The sequence below is a fragment of the Excalfactoria chinensis genome, chromosome 2 (assembly GCF_039878825.1).
Source record: "Excalfactoria chinensis isolate bCotChi1 chromosome 2, bCotChi1.hap2, whole genome shotgun sequence".
Classification (NCBI taxonomy): domain Eukaryota; kingdom Metazoa; phylum Chordata; class Aves; order Galliformes; family Phasianidae; genus Excalfactoria; species Excalfactoria chinensis.
The window spans coordinates 45005540-45028751 of record NC_092826.1 but is presented as its reverse complement, the minus strand read 5'-3'; the positions used below and the strand labels follow the sequence as shown (position 1 = coordinate 45028751).

Sequence of the window (23212 nt, the reverse complement as noted above, 5' to 3'; positions counted from 1 at the left end):
TGTGTATTATTAAGACTTTTTTTCATCTGCTGTTCTGCAGAGAATTGTTCTTTATCTTATTTACATGTTTATTGGGATTTTTTCCCCAAAGAAGATTTTAGCCCGCAGTAAGTATTTTGCACATAGTATTTACTCTGACTGCTGCAAAAGCAGAATATAAATACTGAGAGGGCTGTTTTCTTTATACTGAATGTCAGTATTCACTGGAAGTTTTATGTGGGTGCCTCCAAGAGTTCATAGAACCAGTAAATGTTTTGTATTACTGACTCACTAAACAACAATAGCAGCTTTGGGAATCAAAATTGCCTCTGCTCGTGTGTTCCTGTTGCAGGTAAATTAAGTCCAATTTGTAAACATTCTTAAGTCTTTTTGGGAGAAAAACAAGTAGAGAAGCACATCTGATGCCTCCAATAGATAATACATGTTAGTATCATCTTTTTTCCTTCCAGGACATAAAGACCCCATATGCAATGTGTCAGAACAAGTAATGAATTGCATCACAGGACAAAAAGGAGCATTAGAATTATGAATTTTTTCTTCTGTTAGGGGTTAATATGTAATTATTGATTTTTTTTTTTTCATCTTTTAGGTAAAGATTAAGGTTTTTCTTTGTCAGATCTAAATGGCATTATATAAATGCCCAGAAAGGGGTACATGCCACAGACACCTATTGGGATTCCAAAGCATCTGGAAAGAAAAGCTTCAATGACAGTTTTTTTGTTGAGGCGTATCCCTTTGAATGTCAAAACTGTTCTTTCTAGATACATCCCCCACATATGATGATGTTAATGTTTGGTTCTGTTGATGACTTGCTGGTGGAAATTCTCATTTTACTGAAAGCTTGGATGTTGCAGAAGGCCAACCAGTGATGTGCATCTTTGATCTCAAACAGGGACTGCCTCTGGTAATTTCAGAGATGCTTGACAGAGTCTTTGTTTATTTTACAGAAGAATTCATGGTATTCTGGGGAGGGGAGAAAGTAGTCAGGTTTGACACATGATAAACCCATGTTTCAGGAAAGGAAAAAGGATTCTACAAAGCACTCCACAATTTGAAGTTCATTTCCACCAAGATTCTGTGCTAGACACTTGTCTTTTTAATAGAAATTCTATCAGAGATGTAAAAATCTCAGCAGGGAGCCTGCAGAAAATGTCCATACAATATTTAGCTTAAGATTGTGTGTTTAAGGTGATCGCTATGGTGATGCGAAAGCAGCTTGCTTTATTTGTTTGCCTCTGCATCACTAGTTAAAAGGAGCTGCAGAAAAAAGATGCTACATATGTCTCTTGACCTGTGGACAGCACGGGAGCTTCAGATTAGAAAAGAATTGTTGGTTCCTTTTTAAAAACATATTCTGAGCTCTCATGAGGAGAAATGGAACCATTTTGATCTATTTGAGAATAATAGTTTTGGAAGAGTTGCACAGGAATGTGCTCTGAGAACTTCTGACAAACATTCTGACACAGCCTCTCCACAACAGAAGAGAGGCTCCTTTCCACGTTTGTTGGTTCCTTTCTAGGAGTCATCGTTTCCAACCCTCATAAAAGTAAGGCTAATGCTTTTTTTGGACTTGCTTTGTTTTCAGTCAGGGCGTTAGGCAGGAAAAGGATTGTAACCCATCACCCACGTATACATTTTTATACAAATGCTTTAGTGAAGGGAGTTTGACTTTTCAAGACATTATTTATTACTCCTTGATTTATTTTTACTTTTTAATCTAGAAATCTGTGTCATGGATTCGTTTAATAATCTGAGAGAGAGAGAGAGAGAGAGAGAAAGAGAGAGAGAAAGAAGTAAAACTTGATAGTGCTTTTGGCAGGATTATTCATTTTATGGATCAAGGAGATGTGGGAAACGGAACTCGTGATGTTCTTGGCTGTTAAGTATCCTGGTTTGTGCCACATCACAGCCGAGCTCTGGGTGTAGATCCCATCTGGTTTTCAAGGTGCTAACCCCAGCAGAAGGGTAATCCTGAGGTGGCTTTCTGGTTGTGTATTTGAGAAACTGCCACACAATGACCGCAGTTCTGCTGGCTTCAAGGGGTAAAAATGAGCCGCTTGCAGCAAAAGAAGGGATGAATCTTACAAAGTCTTCCCGCAGAGCTTCAGTTTTAGTCTTTTACAGCTGCCACAAATCAGAACAGGCATCAGATAAGATGAAGACTGGAAAAAGAAAGTATTTGGTAGATATTCCTGAAGAATCAGGCTGTCCATTTGGAAAGTTGCAGTAGCAAAAAAAAAAAAGAAAAGAAAATAAAAGAATGAGAGTTAGGAACAAACTGAGTAAATATAAAGGTTCAAAAGAATGTGGATATTAATAGTGTCACATGGTGATTTCTGTTAGTCCAGTAGTGTTGAAGAGTTGATCACAAACTCTACTGCTAAGGCCTTCAAATGATGTTTGGTGCTGTAGGTGAAGCACTCAGCTTCTCACTGTCAGGCCAACTTAGCTTAATAGACCTCCACGGAGTCCATTTTTACTAGCAGTGCAAGTTGAAATGCCACCATCAGTGCTTCATTTTGTGTCATTGTGTATCTGTGAAACATGGAAATTTAAAAATATATATTAAAATATATATGTATGTCTAAATGGGTTATTATTAGACAGTGCTCCATTGCAATAACCATTAAATCTACGTTAAAACTTCGGGTTTAAGTTACCTAACTGATGTGACTAAAAAGATACATTCATGTGTTATAGATTAACATAAACTATGCAACAACATCATGTCTGCAGTGGTTCTAACTTGTTTGTTTTGCTTAGCAATTGCTAAATGCATTTTAGCTAGTTGCTTACTATCAGAATGTTTGGTCAGTGAATGCCTATATATCTGTAAGCATGAAAACTATATACGTATATACATATATATTTACATGTAAATGAATGAAAATCTCTAGGCTTGGAAGCAAATACCAGTTTTGATTACATGATTTTGGGAACTTATTTGAGATCAGAGAAACATCTCATTTTTGCTACATCTGGATATATAGTTATTTAAATCATTCTTATGTTAATTGCATAGATACTACTCGTTCTTTAGTTTCACTAGCTGAGGTGTGAGTGGTGGTACCCCAGTTTTCAAACATAACTTTCCTGATTGTGCTAAGGCGCAAAGTTTTTGGGAGCCTTAATTCGTGTCTACAACTAATTGCTAAATCAGAATTACACAGCCAAATAATACACTTTGATCTTAGAACTGAGATTAAGCACCATTACTGATTTAGTTGTATTGCAGTGGCATTAATAATGTGGTTAATAGCCCAAGTGATTTAAGGGAAAGGCCGTAAAGGGTGAAAGCTGAGTAGGAGTGGGCTTGCTTTAAGGAAACAGGATGAGATCTTCGGAAGTGCTCCTTGGTGATTCCCTTGTGCTACCTCTGCAATCACTGTGAGCACATCCTTTGCTTTAAATTGATGAAATCTTTCAACATTACCAAAAATTAAAAATGACAAGTTAGATTTTTATGATGATAATTTTTTTTTCCTTGAAGTTTTTTTTCCATATCAATAAAAGGGTGAAATGTACACTTTTGGTTGAAGGTACATAGAAATGTTCCGTCCCCTGTGTACACAGTGGAAGATCCCGGTAGCACAAAAGGATTTGCTCCAGCTTTCGCAAGTTAATTTTAAAAACCTTGGAAAACCTTGACAGTAACTTCTCCAATCATTTCATAGAATCATTTACTGGACTCAGAGAAGCCTTGCAGTCGGAATGGGTTAAATCAACATAATTAACTTCTGAAAGCTTCTGTTTCATGAAGAATATTTGCGAAAAGCTCAGACTTCGCTGTATTATCTTCTTATTCTCATATGCTTATGTGTTACTAAACTTTATATTACTGGCAAATTAGTTTTTGTATTAATTCTTCTATTTTATTTTATTTTTTGCCCTTATGTTCAAATTTGTGGTTGTCTTTCTGTACTCTTCCACAAACCTGTACTGAAGAACTTTCCATGAAACACCAAAGGAAAACATGAACCAGTGGGGAAATGATTAAAAGGATTTAAATTATTTATTATTATTTACCTATTTAAATTATTGCTAAACATGACGTACAGTTTGCTTATAGTTTCTAAGTAGGTTTGTTTTTCCACAGTAGTCCATCAGAGGGAGATGTCTGGGGAGTTTGGTTGGGGATATATATGTGAACAGTTGGGCAGGTGAGGCTGTAAAAGAGGCAGTAAGAGTTTGTGTATGCATGCAAGTGGTGACAGGACATAGTGTTTATTTGTAGATGAGCATTTACATGCATAGGAGGTTCTTTGCACATGAAACCTAGTTGTGTGCTTATGGCAGCCATCAAGGTGTTCCTCATTTCAGAGCAGCCTGCTGGATGTCGCATTTGTGCTCCATTAGTGTTCCAGTATTTTTATAGAACTTTCAGTAATTCTTCTGTGTTCAGGCATTTCACTGCCTTAAAGGACTATAGCATAGTGTCATTTATTCACAGATACGAGCCTCTCATGATTATTGCATATTGTGCAATCACTGTGTGTGAACTCGCTTAAAATAAGTAGTCAAATGTTTTCTTTCATCTGTTTGTTGCATCTGTTTAGCAAGGAAATGGCATCAGAGCTAGTTTGGTACTTGCTCAATCCTTAAATCATCTCAAATCTCACAAAAGGAATGTGATCAGCATCCCCAGCCTTCCTCTGTTTGTGGCATGTGAGCTTAGAATACCTGGGATTCGGCATCTGGTTTCTGAGTTGGAGGCCATGGCCTGGAGGAAAGTAAATCCAGCCCAAGCTCTATGTAGTTCAACTCACAAAGCCTCATGCGTGGGAATGTGGCCAAATAGTTTTCAGCTCCAGATGGGGCTAAGGAGGACCCACTGCTGTCAGTTTGACGTGGATTGACTCTAACCACACACACTGAACTTTGAAACAGTACTTGGAAATTTCAGACTTGTAAAAGATTACATCTAAAGAGAGCATTCGAAAGATGAAGGAAAATGCAGGATGTTGAGCAATAAACTGCTGAGCTCATAACTTAAAAGTACTGAATGACAATTTTGTCATACTTGAGCTCAACTCTGAGAGACTTCTGAAACAGAGCACCTCACAGTGTATTCTGAGTTTGATTGCAGCTGTGAACTCCTCTTGATGTGTGCGAATAATGTTAAAAAGAATCAGAGACATTCAGAGCTTTAAATAGGTGACTGAGTTTCAGATTTGATTTCTTGGTTATTTTCCTTTTGTAGCCTCAGTGCTGCATCACTGAGTTTTACCTTTAGCGTGTTTATTATTTTGTGAGCTGTGCCTGAAGACTATGAGGATGTCTGATGCAGTCGGGCTAGAGCATCCATTTGGGATTTGCTTTCTGTTCTCGTTGTGGAATAGCTTTTCTATCTGCATCTGGTGAAGAAATTTTCCAAGTCCCATGTAATCTGGTTCACTACTCCAAGTACAGAGAGATGCTACTGAGTAAGAAAAAGGAAAATATTGTCAGGAAAAGTAAGTGTTCTTGATCTTTCACATTCTTTACTTGGACGTGGTAGTGGATATAGGATGTTATCAATATTTTCTTCAAAGTAAATGCAAAATTGTAAGACAGCCCCACTATAAGCAGTCAGTATAGTCTAATTGTTCATTTTTCTTTTTTTTCTGGAAGGCTTTGTGAATTGTCTTGTCACTCACCAGATAAAATTGTAAACTCTTTTACAGTTGAGCTTGAATAACCCCAACACAGACAAAAGCAGGGTGAGAATCTCAGGATCTTGAAAGGACTGTGGGGGTAAAAGGGATCTTACAAAGGCTGTGAGATAAGGTACATGTTAATGAGAACACTCTGTCTTTCATTCTTGTCTTGAATCCCATATTAAGTCTTTCCTCCTTGTTGCTGTGGTTGATGCTGGTACATACTTCTGTCATTGTAGTCTACGCTTTTGATTAACAAATGTATTTGTTACTTGTGTTGTTAGCTGTCGTCCTTTCTGCTTGCATGCATGCTTGTGATAGATCCTAAGGATGCCCTAGTGGAAAAAATATGAGTCCCAGAACATCAGTAAGGCTGATGTAAATAACAGAAAATGCTTGATGTACCTGAAGCAATCAGCTCCCAAACAATTTTACAGTATAAATAGATGCCTGCTTTCCCTTTGCCTAAGATGACCCATCGAGATACAGAAGCTTTGTGGGGCCTGAGAGTACCTTTGTCAAGAAACTTGTTTTCTTTTCCTTTGAAGAGAAACTTTTCTGTGGGGTTAAGCCAGATCAAAAGTCAGATTATGTGTTTTGGAGAATACAATTACATCATTAGGTTAAACACAAAGTAAGGACTTGATAGAGCTGACTTAATGGAGGGTGTTTGCATCAGATTCATCATTCGCTATCAGGTAATTGTGAAATTGCTTTAAGCCATAACAACAACACTCACCCCTCCCTCATCCTCCAGTTCAGTTCCTCTCCTTTAAAGTCTCTGGGGTCATGACCCACCTGGAGGCCAGATATGCGCTATCTGGTGTACTGAATGATCTGATTATATTTTTACTCGTAAAGCCTACAGCTCCATATGTAGATCTGCTCCAAAGAATTGCTGGGTAATGGCCTACTTTCCAAAAAAGCTCTACTTTCTTTTTTTCCTTAGTGTATGGGAGGGGTATGTGCAGGACCAGAGTGATGTATTTTTCTGATTGGAACAAGTCTGTAACGTTTGCAGTGCTCAGACACTGCCAGTCTGCTGGAGCTGTAAAGAAACTAGGACCTGCTTCTTCTGGAACATGCAGTGTCCTGTTTGTGCGCAGATCTCTTGGCCATACAGAACTAGATTATTTGCTTGAATTGATATGACTTCGTTGCAAATTCAGCCTCTGTGGTTGAAAGAAGCATTGAAATTTGTCCTTTACTGCCGTGCTAAAATCATATTTTGAAATCTTTAGCTACTTCTAATTCTGTCTGCCTTTACAGAGTCACCTGTCAGTCCTAGTTTTGTTTTCTACAGTGAACATCTATAGTTAATTTCTGACCAAAATTTACAGCATTAGTAGCCCAATTCAGACTGCAGAGTAGCTCTCTAACTCCAGCAAATGCCCCTTAATCCTTCGGCTCAGTGTTAGCTACTGCAAAGAAGGCGTGAAGTAGTCTCAGTAAATGTGCTTTGAAGCAGCAGGGCAGTAGTGGAGATGCTCAGGATGTGTAGGGTAGGAGTCATGATGACTTAGTGTCAGGATCTTTACAGAAAAGCACCCTCAGAGTGATAGAGTTGGGAGGTGCAGGTCGTCTGAATGTCAGGATGTTCTCCTTTTAGGTTTTGCTGCAAGTTTCATTTTGAAGTCATTAAATTTTAATTGTCTCATGTCTCTCAATAGTGTTTTAAGAACATGGATTAAAAATTGCCTGATTCGAGTGGCAAAGTTGGTGGAATAGAAGGGGTATCTGAACCTTCTTCCTTGACGGAGTAATGAGAAAGCATAGAGGAAAATCTTAATACACATACATACTCAGCATAATCCACAAAATAACGCTCTGCACGGTACAGTTTGAAACAGCTAAAGATACACTGGGCTACAGACTTCTGCAGAGATTTGAAAACAAAAGTCAGTTTCTAAATCATGATATCCAGTGGTGTGAGTTAGTAAGAGCTGAAATATAGGAATTTAACCAGGTCTGTGCTTATCTAGCTGCAGTTGGTATGCATGGAAAGAATTACGTGCCCCCAGATTAAACCTCTTGCACATTAGAGACCCCTGAGTGTGCTCAAATAGTCCAACTTTGGTTGTTTTATTTATTATTATTATTATTATTATTATTATTATTATTTTAAACCAATGTGGAAATAAAGGATAAACATATTATTTGGATTTTTTTTTTTTTTTTTTTAATCATAACCATTAATTCGTTTGTGTTAAATCACTAGTTTTGGTCAAATTTTAATGCAGAGACAGCAGGTACATGTTCTAGTGACAGAAATACTTTTTGCCTCTTTTTCTCTCCCTTCCAGTTCCACCTATTTATTTTTGCCCCTTTGGAAATCAGCCTTGAAGCCCCTCCACAGACACACTTAAAGCAGGTGATGCTGTGCTGCTGCTCTGCTGCTGCTGCAGTGTGCTGACTGCAAGCCCCCTACCACCGACACAGTCAGGAGGAAAATGAAATGCTTCCTAATTGCACCAGGCACTCAGGGCAGATTGAAAAACAGAAACACAAAGGCAGTAATGCCCTGAATCAATGTCCTTGGCTTTTGGTTGGCTGGATTAGAAGAGTGGATGGGAGAGCTGCATGCTGTGGGAAGGCCTCTCCAGCCCTCTCCCTTGCAGAGGGGCAGCCTCCTTCTCCTGCCCCTTCTATCCCCAGCTCCCTTGAACTCCCTGTGAGGCCCAGCTGCCCTAATGGCCTGGGGCAGCGTTAGGACATCAGCTGCCCAGCTCTGGCTTGCTGGCACTGGGCTCCCTGGGGCCTAACTTCCCCTGCTGCAGCCAGGCCCATGTCTTGCGACTGCTCCCTCACCACATCCCACCTCCTGGTTTCCTCACTCTTCTATATATATAAATATATATCACAGATTATGGAGAAAGCAGAGTATGAAGTGACTTCAGATAGACAGTGCCCTGTGGGAAGTGGAAATTTTTTAAATTATTATGAAAGGTTGATTCATTTTTATCATGGTACTGTATGCTTATACACACTCTCTGTGTATGAAATTTCTTCTCAGAAAGAGCAGTGAGGCAGTGGCACAGACTGCCCAGGGAGGTGGTGGAGTCACCATCTCTGGAGCTGTTTGAGAACCATGTGGATGTATGTAGCACTGAGTGACATGGGTCAGTGGACATGGTGGGGATGGGCTGATGGTTGGACAAGATGGTCTCAGTGGTCTTTCCAACCTTAATGATTCTATGTGGAATTGTACGAAGTCTGAACAACTAACTGTGCCTCTCACCCACCTGAGGTGAGTAATTAGGTAAACTTCATCCCCAAGTCTTACAGGAGGACAGGAATATTCTTCTATGCTGGGAGCTCTGAAACACTACTGCAAGCAGCTATTGTTGCACTTTTACAGGTGGTGCTGAAAACCTTGAGCAACCCAGTAATCAACCAGGAATAGAATTGCAGGTTTTCTAAATGCCTACTTATCTTCTTGGCTGAGGCCTTTTTCTGGCTGTGGGACTAGGTGACATCTAGTGAAGGAAAGTACAAAGACAATATTATAAGTGTTTGTACTTTGTACTATTGATTTAACAGAGGAAAAGTAACCTCTGTTGAAATAAAATTCTCTGAAAATGCAGTCTTGTATTTTGAGCAGTAGAAAATGTTACATCTTAAATTGTTTTTTTGGAGTAAATGTTACATGGCATGATGACCCAGCAAAGTGGAAAATTTCATGTTTCATTGAGTCTGCCCTACCTAGATGTAAACCTTTCTGTGGCCATCCTGGTACTAGATGTTTTACTATATCCTAATGCTGAGGGAACAAATATAAGTGGTTGTGGGGTGAATAATGTTGCCCAAGGAGAAGTGATGATATAAAGGTGTATTTGTGCTTAATATTTCATAAAATTAATAAGTTAATCATTGTTATAAACATGAACGTTAACTGTCAAAATAGACGTTTAGAAGGTTGTTATCACTATAGCAATGTAAAGCATCATTTAAAATAAAAACACTGTGTTTGCAGAAGACTCTTAAAAACAGGGAGCTGACTTCTACGCAATTCAGTTAATATTAGCAAAACCAAAATTTCAAGTTACTGGATGTCTATATAAGGGTTTTTGTTGTTGGCTTGTTTGTTTGTTTTGCAAAGGATGGCATATTCACTCCCAAGTTAAATAACGTTAAAGTAGTTCAACAACTAGTGATGAAGCCAGACTTGAAGTTTTCAGTCTTCTGTGTTGTGTTCACTTCTATGGTCTATTTCAAAAATTCTTAAAATGATAATAGTAATGATTTTCTCTCTCCGCTCTGCCCTCGCTCAACCAAAATTCTACACCAGAGGGGTTCTTGAGTTTGCTGCAAAGGAAATGTATGTGCAAAACACAAAGCAATTGTGCTAAAACCTGTAATTGAAACAAGAGTACGCGTGGTGTACCAAATACTTAGAAATATAGCGCTAGTTAGAGCACAATATTATCAAACTTGACGTCTCTGCCAATGTCTGCCATGGTGGATATTAAAAAGACCTCACTTGTCCTTTGTAAAATGTCTGTATGTGCACTTTCCCTTGTGCTTATCAACCATTTTCTTTGCATTTTTAGATCATGGGGAATTCATACGCAGGGCAGCTAAAATCTGCCCGTTTTGAGGAAGCTCTTCATAACTCCATAGAAGCTTCTCTGAGATGTAGTAGCGTTGTCCCACGGCCGATCTTCTCACAGCTGTACCTGGATCCTGACCAGCCACCTTTCTTGCCGGAAGGTAACCATGAAAGTATGGCACATTTCAATTGTTGTTTTTCTGAGAAAAGGGTGGGATGTGTTTCATTATATAACAAAAAGCTGTACTGCTGTTCATTGTGTGACACAAAATCTGAATTTCAGACCTTGTTGAGGAGACTGAATAGCATACTGTTTTTTTTTTTAAAAGGGGGTAGTCACAAATGCTGATGAAAATTTTATTGTGTATTTTATTCTTGCTCAGATGTGAAGCCAAAGGTGGAAGAGCTGGATAAAGAGTTAGTACACCGCTATTCACAAAATGGAAATTTGGACTTTTCTACTAACCAAACTGTTAATGAAATGGAAGATGAAGAGGAGGATGAAGACATGTCAGATTCAAGCAGTCCACCAATCCCGTATTCACAAAAACCCGCCCCAGAAGGGTCTTGCACTACTGATGGTTGGTGTACTTTCTTTTACCTGTGAGATCTTCAAAAGCAGGTCATAGTATAACGCATTATCTCTGAACTTAGAAACACTTGAGCAAGGAGGTCTCAAATTAACTGTTCATAGTCAAAGCCCTAGATCTAAGATAGCATTAAGTAAGAGGCCTTTTTTTTTTTTTTTAGCACATAAAATGAAATATGTTACTTGAAAACAGTTCCTGAGATTCATTGTGGCACATTATTAGTTTCTGAAAGTCCCTCGTTTTCTTTTCTCACCACTGATTCATTGTCCATAAAGAAGTTACTTGAGTTAACATTGATATGGCTTGTTCCTGGTCTATCTCTAAAACCATGGCAGAGTGATTAGACATTGAGGTGTGTCAGAAACTTTGACGAAACTGGATTTTATTGCTTGCATGGGCAGAAGGCAGAGTTGGAGGGAGAACATGGGGAAGAGACTTGGTGTTTGTTCTGCTGCTAGGAGGACAAGAGGGATTTTAGCAGAAGCCTGTTTTCTCTTCCCTACCTGCCCACTTGCCATTGGTTACTTACCCTGAGCAGTCCTGATTGTTGTTCAAGGTAATCAAAATTGCAGACAGTACTATTTTTGTTTTCTTTTAAACATGTGAAAGAAAGGGATGGATCATTATGAATATACCTGTTGAACTTTTCTTTCATTTAAGTATTCACCCTTAATGACAATGTACCTCCAGTTCCCCTTAATACAAATAATAGACTGTCCACTATGGGAAGTTCTTTGGAAGGCTCTTTGCTTGCCAGAACAAGAGCTGAAATGGCATCTAAGAGAAAGTCATGCCAGCAGGACTCTGTAGCTGGGAGTGTGATGAGAGAGGCAACTAAACTGAGCAGCAAGGCTGGTGAGGTATCTGGCGCACTGGTCTTATGAGGAATCGTTGAGGAAACTGAGATTGTTCATTCTGGAGAAGAGGAGGCTTATGAGAGACCTCATCACCCTGTACAGCTTCCTGAAAGGAGGTTGTGACCAGGTGGGGGGTTGGCCTGTTCTCCTGTATAACTAGCAATGGAACTAGAGGGGGTGGCCTCAAGTTGCACCAAGGGAAGTTCAGGTGGAATGTTAGGAAAAATGTATTCTCTGGAAAAATGGTCAAGTGCTGGAATGGGCTGGGCTGCTCAGGGAGGTGATTGAGTCAGTGTTTCTGGAGGTGTTAAGAAATGTTTAGATGTTGTACTAAGGGACATGGTTTAGTGGGGGAAATACTAGTGGCAGGTGGTTGGCTGGACTAGATGATCTTAGAGGTCTTCTCCAACCATGGTGATTCTATGATCTACATGAAATGCAAACTGTTCCATGTTTATCAGTGCTGCTTCACTGCTGCCTAACATGACACTTGAAGGAAATGCTCACTGACAAGTGCTCCCTGCATTGCAGTGTGGTTGCATATTGCTTATCAGAAGGTTATGCCTAGTGACACTATAGTTACATAGTGCATGTAACTATGTGCTCATGTATTCATGTTGTTGTCTGAAGTGCGTTCTGGAAGACCTTACGTAGGCAGTTCTGTGTTTTGATTTTTATCTAAAAGTCGCCTATGGTCAGCGTACATTGGAATAAATTTTTTTATCTCATGTTCTCCAAAATTTAGGATTGTGCAGTTCATTGCTCTTTGTCAACTTAGCTGTTCTGAATTTGCAAAATCTCTCTCCAGTGTTTTCCATTTAAAAGTACATTCCTTTTGTGTCTGGAAAATGAAAGGAAATATATATATATTTTTTAAGATTACCAATGATCTGTAAGAAGAGTTTTATTTGTGTTTAAAACCCCCAGTTTTGTTTAAAACATTCACTCTGCTGGTTGTATCTCAGCAAGATATTAATCTGATAGCTCATCTTTCTTCTCATGAATATGCCCTTCCAGAGACTTAAGATACAATCACTGTCACTGTTTACATTCCTTATCTTAGTTATTTAATTACAAAGATAAATAACGTTAGGTAAATGTTAAAGAATACTGGTAGACTAATTAAAGTCACTGTAGCTGTTTCGATGGATTAAACTGAGCATGTGCTTCATTGCTTATCCAGGAGCAAAATCTTGGTACCAGAACCCGCTGTTCATATCTCCTCTTGCTGTAAAACCCATCTCCCACATTTTAGCACAGGTGGGGTGAAATCTCTCCTTTTTCAGATATTTGCACAGTTTGCTTTTCCTGCATTCAGGATTTACGCTGTTGTCATCAGGTTATTTTCTGTGATGACCTGTTCCTTTACTCAGATGGCTGAGTTGTCAGTCACATGAAAGCTCTCGTTGCCTTTTTTCACCTGTAAAAAAAACAAGTGCTTTGCGACTGACAATTTGCTGGATGCTCCTTTGCAGTTGGCCATAATGTTACATCCCTTAACTTTCCTGTTAGCCTTTGGAAGGAGCCAACTGCATTTGTTATCGATGCTCACTATTTGGAATAAAAGTAAGGGCTTTGTAATCAAGAAGAATAGGTATATAATTAACTTATTGTAACTTCCATGAAGGTTAGATTTTAAGAAAAAATACTTCTCTGTTTTCATACAGGTACCTCAAATTCAACAAAATAGTGCAGGAAACTGCTCTGATTTGTTTGCTGTTGCTTTAAAAACGCACCGTTTCTAAGTTGTAGGAAAGCATTTTATGCACAACGTGGGAAGCACAATGGTAACACCTCGCTTTTGTTAGAAAATCCTCAGTTTACTTGTAGCTTAAAGATGGGCCGAGGTAGTTTCTGAGACAATTAGGTAAACAGGTACTTAACACCTGATCAGTTACTGTGAAGTTACAATAGCAAGTGACAGTGTCTGGTCATTCATATGTAATTCTTGGAAGCTAATTTCTTATGCAAATACCTCATTTATTGCAGTTCAACAAGGGGCTGGTACCCCGCACTGAAACTGCTTCTTCCTATCAGCGGGGAAAGGGAAGACGTATAAAAACCACAATTTGAAGAAGATTCTGGGTGTCAGCAGTTGAGAAGACGCGTTTTCATTTTCAAAATGATGGCACTGAATTAACCTAAAGAAAGTGGTGCTGAGAATGCAAGTAGAATACTCAGAAACAAAAACGAATGGATTTTCTTTCAAAGAAATGCAGATAATGCCTGTAAAAGCCATTCGCTATTCTTTCTGTGACTGCTCTTGGTATTTGCAAATCCCCAATCAGAACACAAATGCCTGTTCTTTATTTAAACAAAGCTGATATCCTGTGGGAAGATTATTTTCATCGGTTTTGTAGTCCTCTTATTTGTCTATAAGATACACACAGGTTGGTGGGACATGAATGTGCCATTCTTTTTCCTTAGGTCGTGTGTGTTAGGGCTGCTCAGCATAAAAAATAAGGTGTTAACTCGGTTACAAACGAGTTATAAATCTCAGCCGTGAGATGCAGATAGATTTTGCATGGTCAAAATCTTACACATGGGCAGCACAATTTAGATTTGTGTAGAGAGATCCAGCTTTGTCTTTTCTAATAAGGGAAACCTTAATATCAATTCATAATCGTGCAAAACAGAGGGGAAAAGAGGTTGGGGTTTCTGTGTTGTTTGCTGGCTAGAAAAATATACTTTCATAGTTCAAACGTAGCAGAGAAAGTGGTAATCCCTCCTTAGTATACCTGTAGTCAATCACATGTTTCTAAATAACTATTGCTTGCATGGAGTTTTCTCATTTCGTTTAAAAAAACAGCTGAAACCAGAAGAGTGATTTACAGTCCCAAAAACCGAGGGGAAGGATGTAGATGACAGGCTCTTGAGTGAATACCAACCCCCTTTCTTTGAAGGAAGATTCAAGACTTTACTGCACAGCAGCAACTTTACATTCTCTGAACATCTCCTGCTTTAAGCGAGCACCAGCTGTGCTGTACCTGGCCAAAAATGCCAGCCTCCCCTCGCTGGTGCTGTGGCAGCTGGGTGAACGGGAACACCTGGAAGTGTGAGGCTCCCTGTGCTGCCCCCTATCGCTGCTTGTCTGTTAGGATGGCTTGTCTTTGCTGCTGGGGGAGCCGGGGGAACTGCTTTCTTTTCAGTGTCGGTGCTGTTAATCTGTCTGCTTCCCAGGAAAACGCGGTTGATGCAATTGCCTGGATGTCCTGCTGCCGGTCTGTCAGCGGGATGGTAGCTGCTTTCGGCCACTTTGGGCTGAAATGTAGAGAGCCTAGTATCAGCAAGATCTGTAAAGTTCAGGAGCTTGTCAGGTGACATTGGAGCCCCCAAACTAGTGTCCCCTGGAGCAGAAAAGTAATTATACCTCTCCTTTCACACAGCCCAAACATTACGGAGGCATGTGGTGGCCAGCTGATCTACACATGCATACCTCTGATGCAGAGATGTCGCCAGCTGAGGCAGACAAAGATGCAGGCTTGAGATTGCGCAGAGAGGAAGGAGATCGTAGTAGGGTTCTGAGAGAACTTTGGATGGAGGAAGAGATGACACAGGGACACGAGTTACATATTATTTGCAAGTTGTGCAGGAGTATATGTAGAGTACTGGTGCAACACTTCATTTCACTGGGACGTCCAAACCTTCAATCATCCAGAAAAGCTCAGAGTTTCATGTATGATGTGGAATCATCAAATGGTTTGGGTTGAAAGGGACCTCAAAGCCCACCCAGTCCCACCCCATGCTGTGGGCAGGGCTTCCCCCCAGCAGCTCAGCTACCCAGGGCCCCATCCAACCTGGCCTTGAGCACCTCCAAGGATGGGGCACCACAGCTTCTATGGGCAGCTGTGCCAGTGCCTCACCACCATTTGAGTGAAGCATTTCTTCCTAACATCTGCTCTAAACCTTATTCGCTTTAAAACTGTTACCTTTTGTACTACAGCTGTGTTCAGCTAACTGAACATTGCATGTTGGAAAGCAAGTCCATAGTGAAATGCGTTAAGTGTTGACGATCAGAATCCTGCTTTCTCTTGTGTTGTAGTATTGCTGTCGCCAACAGTTCATTCAATAGCCTCTCTCTAGACATTGTGCTTCTGGGCATTTCTGGAGAAAATCCTTCTTTAAAGATACAGGTTTAAATCTGTCTTGAAATCTTATCACATTTGCTGTTTCATAATCCTTATCTACAGATTTCCTGTTTGCCAACATTGTCAACAATGGGTAATTTTTCTGTTTTAAATCTAGATGTACAGTGGTATTTTCTAAGTATGTCAGCTACTCAGATTTCACAGAATGTCCAAAATATTTCAGATCTGTTTTGAAAATTCTGGGCATAATATCCAAATGACATATAAATTTGAGTAAGAAGAATCTGCTCTGAATGTAAGGGAGTTTTCATTCACATATTTATTGGCAACTGTCTCTTCACAAATTACTCTATAAAGTCTAGATAATACTTACCTGGGCTCCTAGCCTTCCGTTTAATTAGGATTAATCCTAATGTCTTGGAGGAATACACCTTTGAAAGAGTTTTACGTACTGTAATCCAACTTCATCTAGTCATAAAATAAGTTGTTTTGCTTTAAATAGGGAGTTTCAATGTTTTCCCCCTAAAATGTAGGCTCCTTCTCATTGGTGAACAATCATTAAAATTCACTGATTTGTAAACAAATTAAAAAACCTCAGGCATTTAATTTTAATTAATTGGTCGGAAGAAGGGAATGCAAAAGGGGAATGAATCTGGACTAGCTCTCAGCTTCAACGAGCTGTTGCTTCAGCTGAGCTAATTGAATTGCTGAAGAAAATATTCGGCCAAGAACTGGCTCAGCAGACTGTGGGTGTAGGCGCAGGACTGAACACGTATTGTATGGTGTTTTCAGCAAGTTGCTGCTTGCCAGGGAGTTGAACGTCTGACTGTAGGCGTTCCCCTTCACACGTGATCCTTGCCTGGTAAAGTTTTGAGATAAAAACAAACAAAAACCAACATTAGGTTTCACTGTCCTCACTGGAGTGTTAAGCTGTGTGTGAGTGTAGTACATGAGAGTGCAGCCAAGTTAATAATACTCAAGGTGGCTGTGGGTTAAGCTACAAATTTTAGAGTCTTTCTCTAGTGGTTTGCTTTTTCTTCCTGATTTCTCTACCAGCTGTGGAGTGCTTGAAAAATATTTAAAATCTGATTAATATACATTAGTAGGTTAAATGTTGATAGGTATTTCAATAATTCCAAATTAAGTTCGGTGTGTTTTTAACGACAATGTCAAAACAGGATATGTTTTCGTGATACTTTATGTAGAAATATTGATTCATACAGATACATGCATGTGTTGTCCTTGCTACCATATTCCTATGGCTGTAGCAAAAGAGAGTCTCTTTTACACTGCGTAATGTCTTTGGACATCAGAGTCTTGTTCTTAGTAAAAGTTGGTGGTGCTTTCACTGACTCCTGCCTAGGGGAAATCAGGAAGCCCCATGTGATCAGGAAGCCCACAGAGGAAACTACATAACTGTTGTTTTCTCTCACACCTGTTGCTTCTTCATTTGAAAGTGGAAATCACTAAAGAAAAAGGTTTTGGGTGGTTGTGATCCTTCAGGTTCAGTACTGAAGTTCATGGAAGAGTCTTTGAAAGTTGTTAGGTTAAAAGAATCTGACTTTGGAGTTGGCTTTCTTTTGCTTAAAATATTGGTCCAGGTGAACTTGCAGAAGTCCCCAAATTGTTCTGCAGTGTTGAAAACCCCAAAGCTATTTCATCCAACCTTTCAAAAATCCCAAGCATGGTGGCCTAGTAGGTGGCTGCCAAGCCCATCATGAGTCCTGAGCTCTTAAGGATGTTGCTGGGACTCTCAGCCACAGATTTGGGCTGCTTTTTGGTGTGTCCCCCTCTGCCCCCTACACACTGCTCACTCCAGTTCCCCTTGCCCACATCACTGGCTTTTTCATTGTAATAACGAGCAGTACGAGAACCAGTGTTATGTGTTTGCCTATCTGTGTGCAGGAAAAACCAACTGGAGACTTGAAGTCACGCAGCACTCAACTGGAGATTTACAGACAGCGTGTTGTACAGCTCCAAAAACTTCTATAAAAAAGAACTGAGGAGGAATGCTAAAAGCTTTCTGAAAAAACTCTGAGCTGACATGATCAGTGTGGAGTTGGAGAGCAGACAGGTTGATGAGCGCAAGCTTTTACTGAAGCAGCGAATTACCTCATTTATCCTTGATGGAATTACTAGAACGCTCAATTTAGAGACAAGTTAAAATTTAATTTGAAAATATTATTCCTTTAGTAGTCAGTATTAAGCTTCAGTCATCGTTTTTTTAAGCACGCCTTTGTACTACTTAGTGGTGGTTTTTCACCAGTGTCAGCCGGAGACAAGTAACAAAACCAAAGCTGATTCCTCTGAACTTAGACTGTAAACTAAGATTTTGAGAAGAAAAGAATAATTCTTCAGGGTGTTTTAAGAGCCGTTTCCTTCTTATTTTGAAAGCTTGTGGGAAAAAATAACAGTTTCTGAGCCATGTGATATCTTGTCTTTATAGTCTTAATTCTCTTCTTTTCCCAAATGTTCAGGATTTCTTTAAAATAGTGTATTTATCTACTGTCTTTGAACTTCTGAGCTAGTGGGTCTGATCAGATGCTGTATCACTGATGTGAAACCCCATTTGTTAATGGAACTGATAAAAAGAAACAATAATAGTAAAAAAAAAATAAATCTTGTAAAAGTTTATAATTTATTTTGGTTTTATTTTATTTTTAGGTTTTTGTCAAGCAGGCAAGGATTTACGATTAGTATCACTGTGCACGGAGCAAATTGATATCCCAGCAGGCTTCCTGTTAGTAGGAGCCAAGTCTCCAAACCTTCCTGAGCACATTCTAGTCTGCGCAGTTGACAAGCGGTTTTTGCCAGATGATCATGGAAAAAATGCACTTTTAGGTAAGAGGATCTTGTTTGTTTGTTTCCTTCATACCATAACAATTCAGAGAAAAAGGTTGGTTCAGAATGATCTGATGTCATTTCAGCTGATGATCTTCTATTGGAAATACATTGAGAAGAGGCTTGTTTTTATTAAATCTGTAGCTGGACCTGCCATAAAAGCCTAGTTTGAAATAAGTCCATCATTCCACAATTAACCACAACTGAAGCTGGATGATTTCTGTGTGGGCTGAAAACAGTTGTTTGCCTGGCAATGTGAAGTATCCAAGTATTCTTTATTTCTGCTGATGCTTGCAGCACTTTCATTAAAGAAGAAATATGCTCATACAGCTGTGGATGATAAGCTATTTTTCTGTAGATTAATGGGCAAATTCTACTCTTCTCTCCATCAGGAGCATAGCTTTCAATAGGAGCTCTGGTGTCAGTTTGGCTCTCAGAAACTAACACGCAGATTTTGATAATACATTTACATCAGTGGTTACATTTATGAGCTTCTGCATTTTAATACAGGACTATTTCTTGGTCCCTGGAGAAAGGCACCTGGATTTTCCTACCTGGCTCACAACTGGTGCACATTTTAACAGAACAGTAAAAGTGATGTAAAAGTAATGTATTTTGGCATCTACATCCTGTTTTGACTTTACATTCTCATTTCTCTCTCCATTCACTGTGCTGCCTAGCATACATTCAGAAAGACCTTTCAACAGGCAAGAAATTACAGTGAAGCGTAAATAACCCTTCTGTTAAAGGCTCAAATTCTGGTCCATTCTAGCAATATTTTAACTATTGAAAACACCTCCTCCGCATACTTATGAGCTTTAATATTATTTTTCCCTTAAGCCTATTTAATATTCTATAAACCTTTGGACCTGTGGCAGAGGGGAAAATTAGATGGGAGATGCTATGAGATGTGTCCTTGCCGGGTATAGCTGGGGAAGTGAGGTCATGGGGAGTACTCTGGTGTTCATCGCTATCCTCATAGGAACTGCTTCCCAGTGAACAAGGGAAATGTCAAGAGTTGATCAATACAGGCTATCTCATACAGAATGCTGCTGATGTTCAGTCTGATCAGATGTGGTAGTACTTGTCTTTGTGGGTAAGCTCCCCATGTCATACCTTTGTATCAATTAATTGTCTCTGATGTCACTTGATAATGAGCCTACTGACTCACAACTGTGTTCTGGCATTGCTGATGTTATGTATTTAAACAACTATGTGCCTGTGTAACTGGTACACAGGAAATGACTGAGTAACCCTGTGAGACCCTAATGACTGCTTCTGAAAACTGTAGACATGCACCAATAGTTCCCATGGGAACAGCCATATCAAGGGTGTAACCCAGTATAGGCCCCTATTTTATGAAACTATGTCAGAAACATTGCAGAAAAGCAGTCTTTTACCTGCCTTGCTCCTAAATATGTTCCTTTTATGTAAGCTTATATAGCAGCCTTAAATGAGTGGTTTTAAGTCACCAATATTAAAGATGCAAGGTCCACCTTATTTGGAGAGTGCCTTGTATAAGGAATCTCAGAGAAAGTCACTAGATATTAGGTTAATTTTAGCCAAAGTTGCTGTCATATCATGGAGCAGGCACTATTTTGAGAGAGGGAAGGAAGCACTTGGCTTGGAACCTGTGGTTTTTAAGGTAGGAATGTGGAACAGAAATGGGGAGACCTTATGAAAATCATAGCTTCTCCCAACCTCACAAACTGTTCTTTGCTCTGCATAGAGTGGAACAGCTGTGGTAGAATTTTGGCCTAAGTCAGTGTGACCTGAAAGGATGGGAAAGTTTCAGAAAGGTAAAGACTAAAATCTGCCTTTGTTTGGCTGCTTCCTGACACATGCACTGAGCAGCGCATCTATGGTAACTATCTGGCTGAGGGCATCTAGGCACTCTGAACTGGATGTGCAGGTAGGTTAAAGTGGCTTCGTTCCTAGCAGCCGTCACATGCTGTTCAATCTGTGTGTACCTTCTGCTTCATTCATGCAGGATTTTCTGGGAATTGTATAGGCTGTGGAGAAAGAGGATTTCGGTACTTCACAGAGTTCTCTAATCATATCAACCTGAAATTAACCACTCAGCCAAAGAAGCAGAAGCACTTAAAGTACTACCTAGTAAGAAGTTCCCAAGGTGTACTGTCAAAGGGACCTCTTATTTGCTGGAAAGGTAATTAAGGTGCCCGTTCACTTGGGGTTTTAATATTATATTGACATGATGTTGAATGGAAAAATGAAAGTTGCTGCTGGAAACGTATACATTAAAAAGAAACTACTGAAAATGAATTTATTTTCTGATTGAAAGAGAAATTCTCTATGATTTCGTTGAAGTTTGGATTGTGCCAGAGAGATTTTTTGAATCTTCTTAGTAACCACGCAAATAGAAATCATCTTCTTCCATCTCCCAGTGCTTCCACTGGGAATGCTAAATCTGTCCTTGAGATGTGCAGCCACCTAGGTCAAAGATACAAAATTCCTCTATCTGGTGCTCCTTCCCTGTACCTAAAACAAGGTGACTCGTAGCCAGGGCTCTGGCACTGGCTTTACACTGATATTTATCTTAGTAGGTACAATTCAATCTGGCTAATGCCTGAGGATAGCCAGCACATCATTGTATTAAGAAAGCTCTTCTCACCGATTGCAAGGAAAGGAGATTATGCATACTCGTGCCATTCACTGGGTGTTTTATACATGGGCTTACCCTCTACCTCTGCAGTATTGTTAACAAATCTGCTAAAGAGATGGCATTTGCAAGCCAAAGGCAAGGCAAGGGGGTCTGGTAATTATGTATGTAGAATTTTTGAGCTAGAGCCATACAAAGTCTTGAGAACAGTTTACCTTCTCACTGCCTGCTAAGCTCGTATATATGCTGGCTGCCTATTTTCTTCAGCTGTGTTGTCAGTAATGACAGAGTTCAGTCTGGTTCCTGTTGTTCCAAAGTAGATGAGGAGAGGAGAAACTCCACAGGAGGACTGACACTCATCTAAAGGGTCACATCCTCATGTGAATGGTAGCAGGACACCAGAGAGATGATTATCACCAAACTGTATGAGTAATTATAGTACTGTATCAGTTTGTGGTTCAAAGGGGTCCTGTCTTTGTCTGCTTTTCTTGATTACAAGTATAGTTATCTACTACTTCAGAATGGATGTGTTTTTCAACATCATTTTTCACAAGAACTACTGAAATTGAATTCGGTAGTCTGTTTCTTATGTTCCGAATACTGAGAAAGAAAACCTTATTTTATGTTATTTTTCCATGAATTATGAAGGGGTTTGTCCATGCAATACTTAGCAGATTGTTATGTTGGAACACTGTGTGCAGCCTGATGATGTTCACATGCAAGACTATTGACAACAATCAATCTTTGCTTGGTTAGTGAGTGTAATCTGCAGTCATGTTTTATTTTGTTTCGTTGTATGTAGACTTTTTTCATCGGAGGCAATATTTAGGCTACTGGTATGCTGAGATGCAAGGAGGGGAGCAGAACTAGCTTCTGAATCCTTTCAATGAACCCCCTGATGTTCATGCTATTGGGGTTGGTGTATGTCCTCGTTCATACTATCAGGGCTAGCACATGTGAGAAGCTATTTTAAACCTTTCAGTCACAGATGTGATATGTGATGGCGTGGAAGAAGTAGATAAAAAGCTAGCTTTTAGTTATGTGCTGACTGTGTGTGTTTTGAGAGCCTAGAAAGTTTAGAGTATTGACCAAAAATAGACCTCATGGACATTATTTTGATGGGATCTACCTCTGTATTGATACCATCCATCTAGAAACCCTTCAGCATTCATTTACGGTAAAGCTCTAACCAGAAGAGAAGTGCTGTTGAACATTCCAATCTCTTCAAACAAAGCCTGATTAGATCTCAGTAAAAAAAAAAGAAAAAAAAGAAAGATTAATATGAGATTTTAAAAGTCATTTTCTCCTCCCTCAACTAAGTTTTCAGCCAGACAGACGTTCCCAGGGATGTGATCTCCCTGAAGATTTTCTGGACACATACTGAGAATCTGAGTGTCAGCACTATTTTCCTTCTAAAGGGCAACATATGATGGTTTGTATAAAGGTTGCGCCACGTAGCATTTCCTGGGAAATGTCCAATACCTTCAAATCTCTTGCAGACTGAGAGTTGAGGGCTCTTGCCATTTTGCAGCATCTGGTCTCTGTTTGCCAGGCGCTCTCAGTGGCCCCTGGGGAGGCTTTCTTAATTAGAAGACAAAGTTGACTAAACTGCTTGAGCTGTATTTTCGTTGAATGCTGCCATTTGCTGCTGTTTGTTGTATGTGCCGTGTGTATGCTTTTAACATTTTGTCACCTTTCACCACTGTGTTGCTGAACTTTCCGGCTGGAAGGCAGGCCTTGTTAATATGTACTGTAGCTGCTTCGTTTGCAGAATGTAGAAGCAGGCAATCATCTGCTGCTAGCCTCTCTGCTAAACCAAATTCTGCGGTGTCACCGTCCACGACCCCAGAGGGTGGATCAGCTAATGGATACAAATCAGGGTTCACTCAGACAGGTAGGAGCTGAAAGTGCTATAAAGATAACCATTGGGGTGGTAAGTTACCTCAGATATTGTTGGTTTAGAGATGCCATAAACAAGTGAGTATTTACTTTGAGCCATGTGTAGATTACAGCTGGGAGGATACCTTTTGG

At 39.7% G+C, this 23212-nt stretch overlaps 1 protein-coding gene across 4 annotated transcripts in view; it reads left to right on the top strand.

Annotated features, from left to right (window-relative positions):
* GREB1L (GREB1 like retinoic acid receptor coactivator) overlaps window positions 1-23212 on the top strand; it is a 123452-nt gene that overhangs the window by 55945 nt on the left and 44295 nt on the right. For 2 of the 4 annotated variants that reach the window (XM_072329358.1, XM_072329356.1), the window contains exons 3-6: window positions 10187-10358; window positions 10569-10766; window positions 18385-18561; window positions 20552-20728. In XM_072329358.1, the coding sequence (XP_072185459.1) occupies window positions 10190-10358; window positions 10569-10766; window positions 18385-18561; window positions 20552-20728 (721 nt within the window). In that variant the 5' untranslated portion in view covers window positions 10187-10189. Of the gene's footprint in view, window positions 1-10186; window positions 10359-10568; window positions 10767-18384; window positions 18562-20551; window positions 20729-22952; window positions 23076-23212 lie in introns of all 4 variants that reach the window. The other 2 variants (XM_072329355.1, XM_072329357.1) reach the window with 2 other exon arrangements.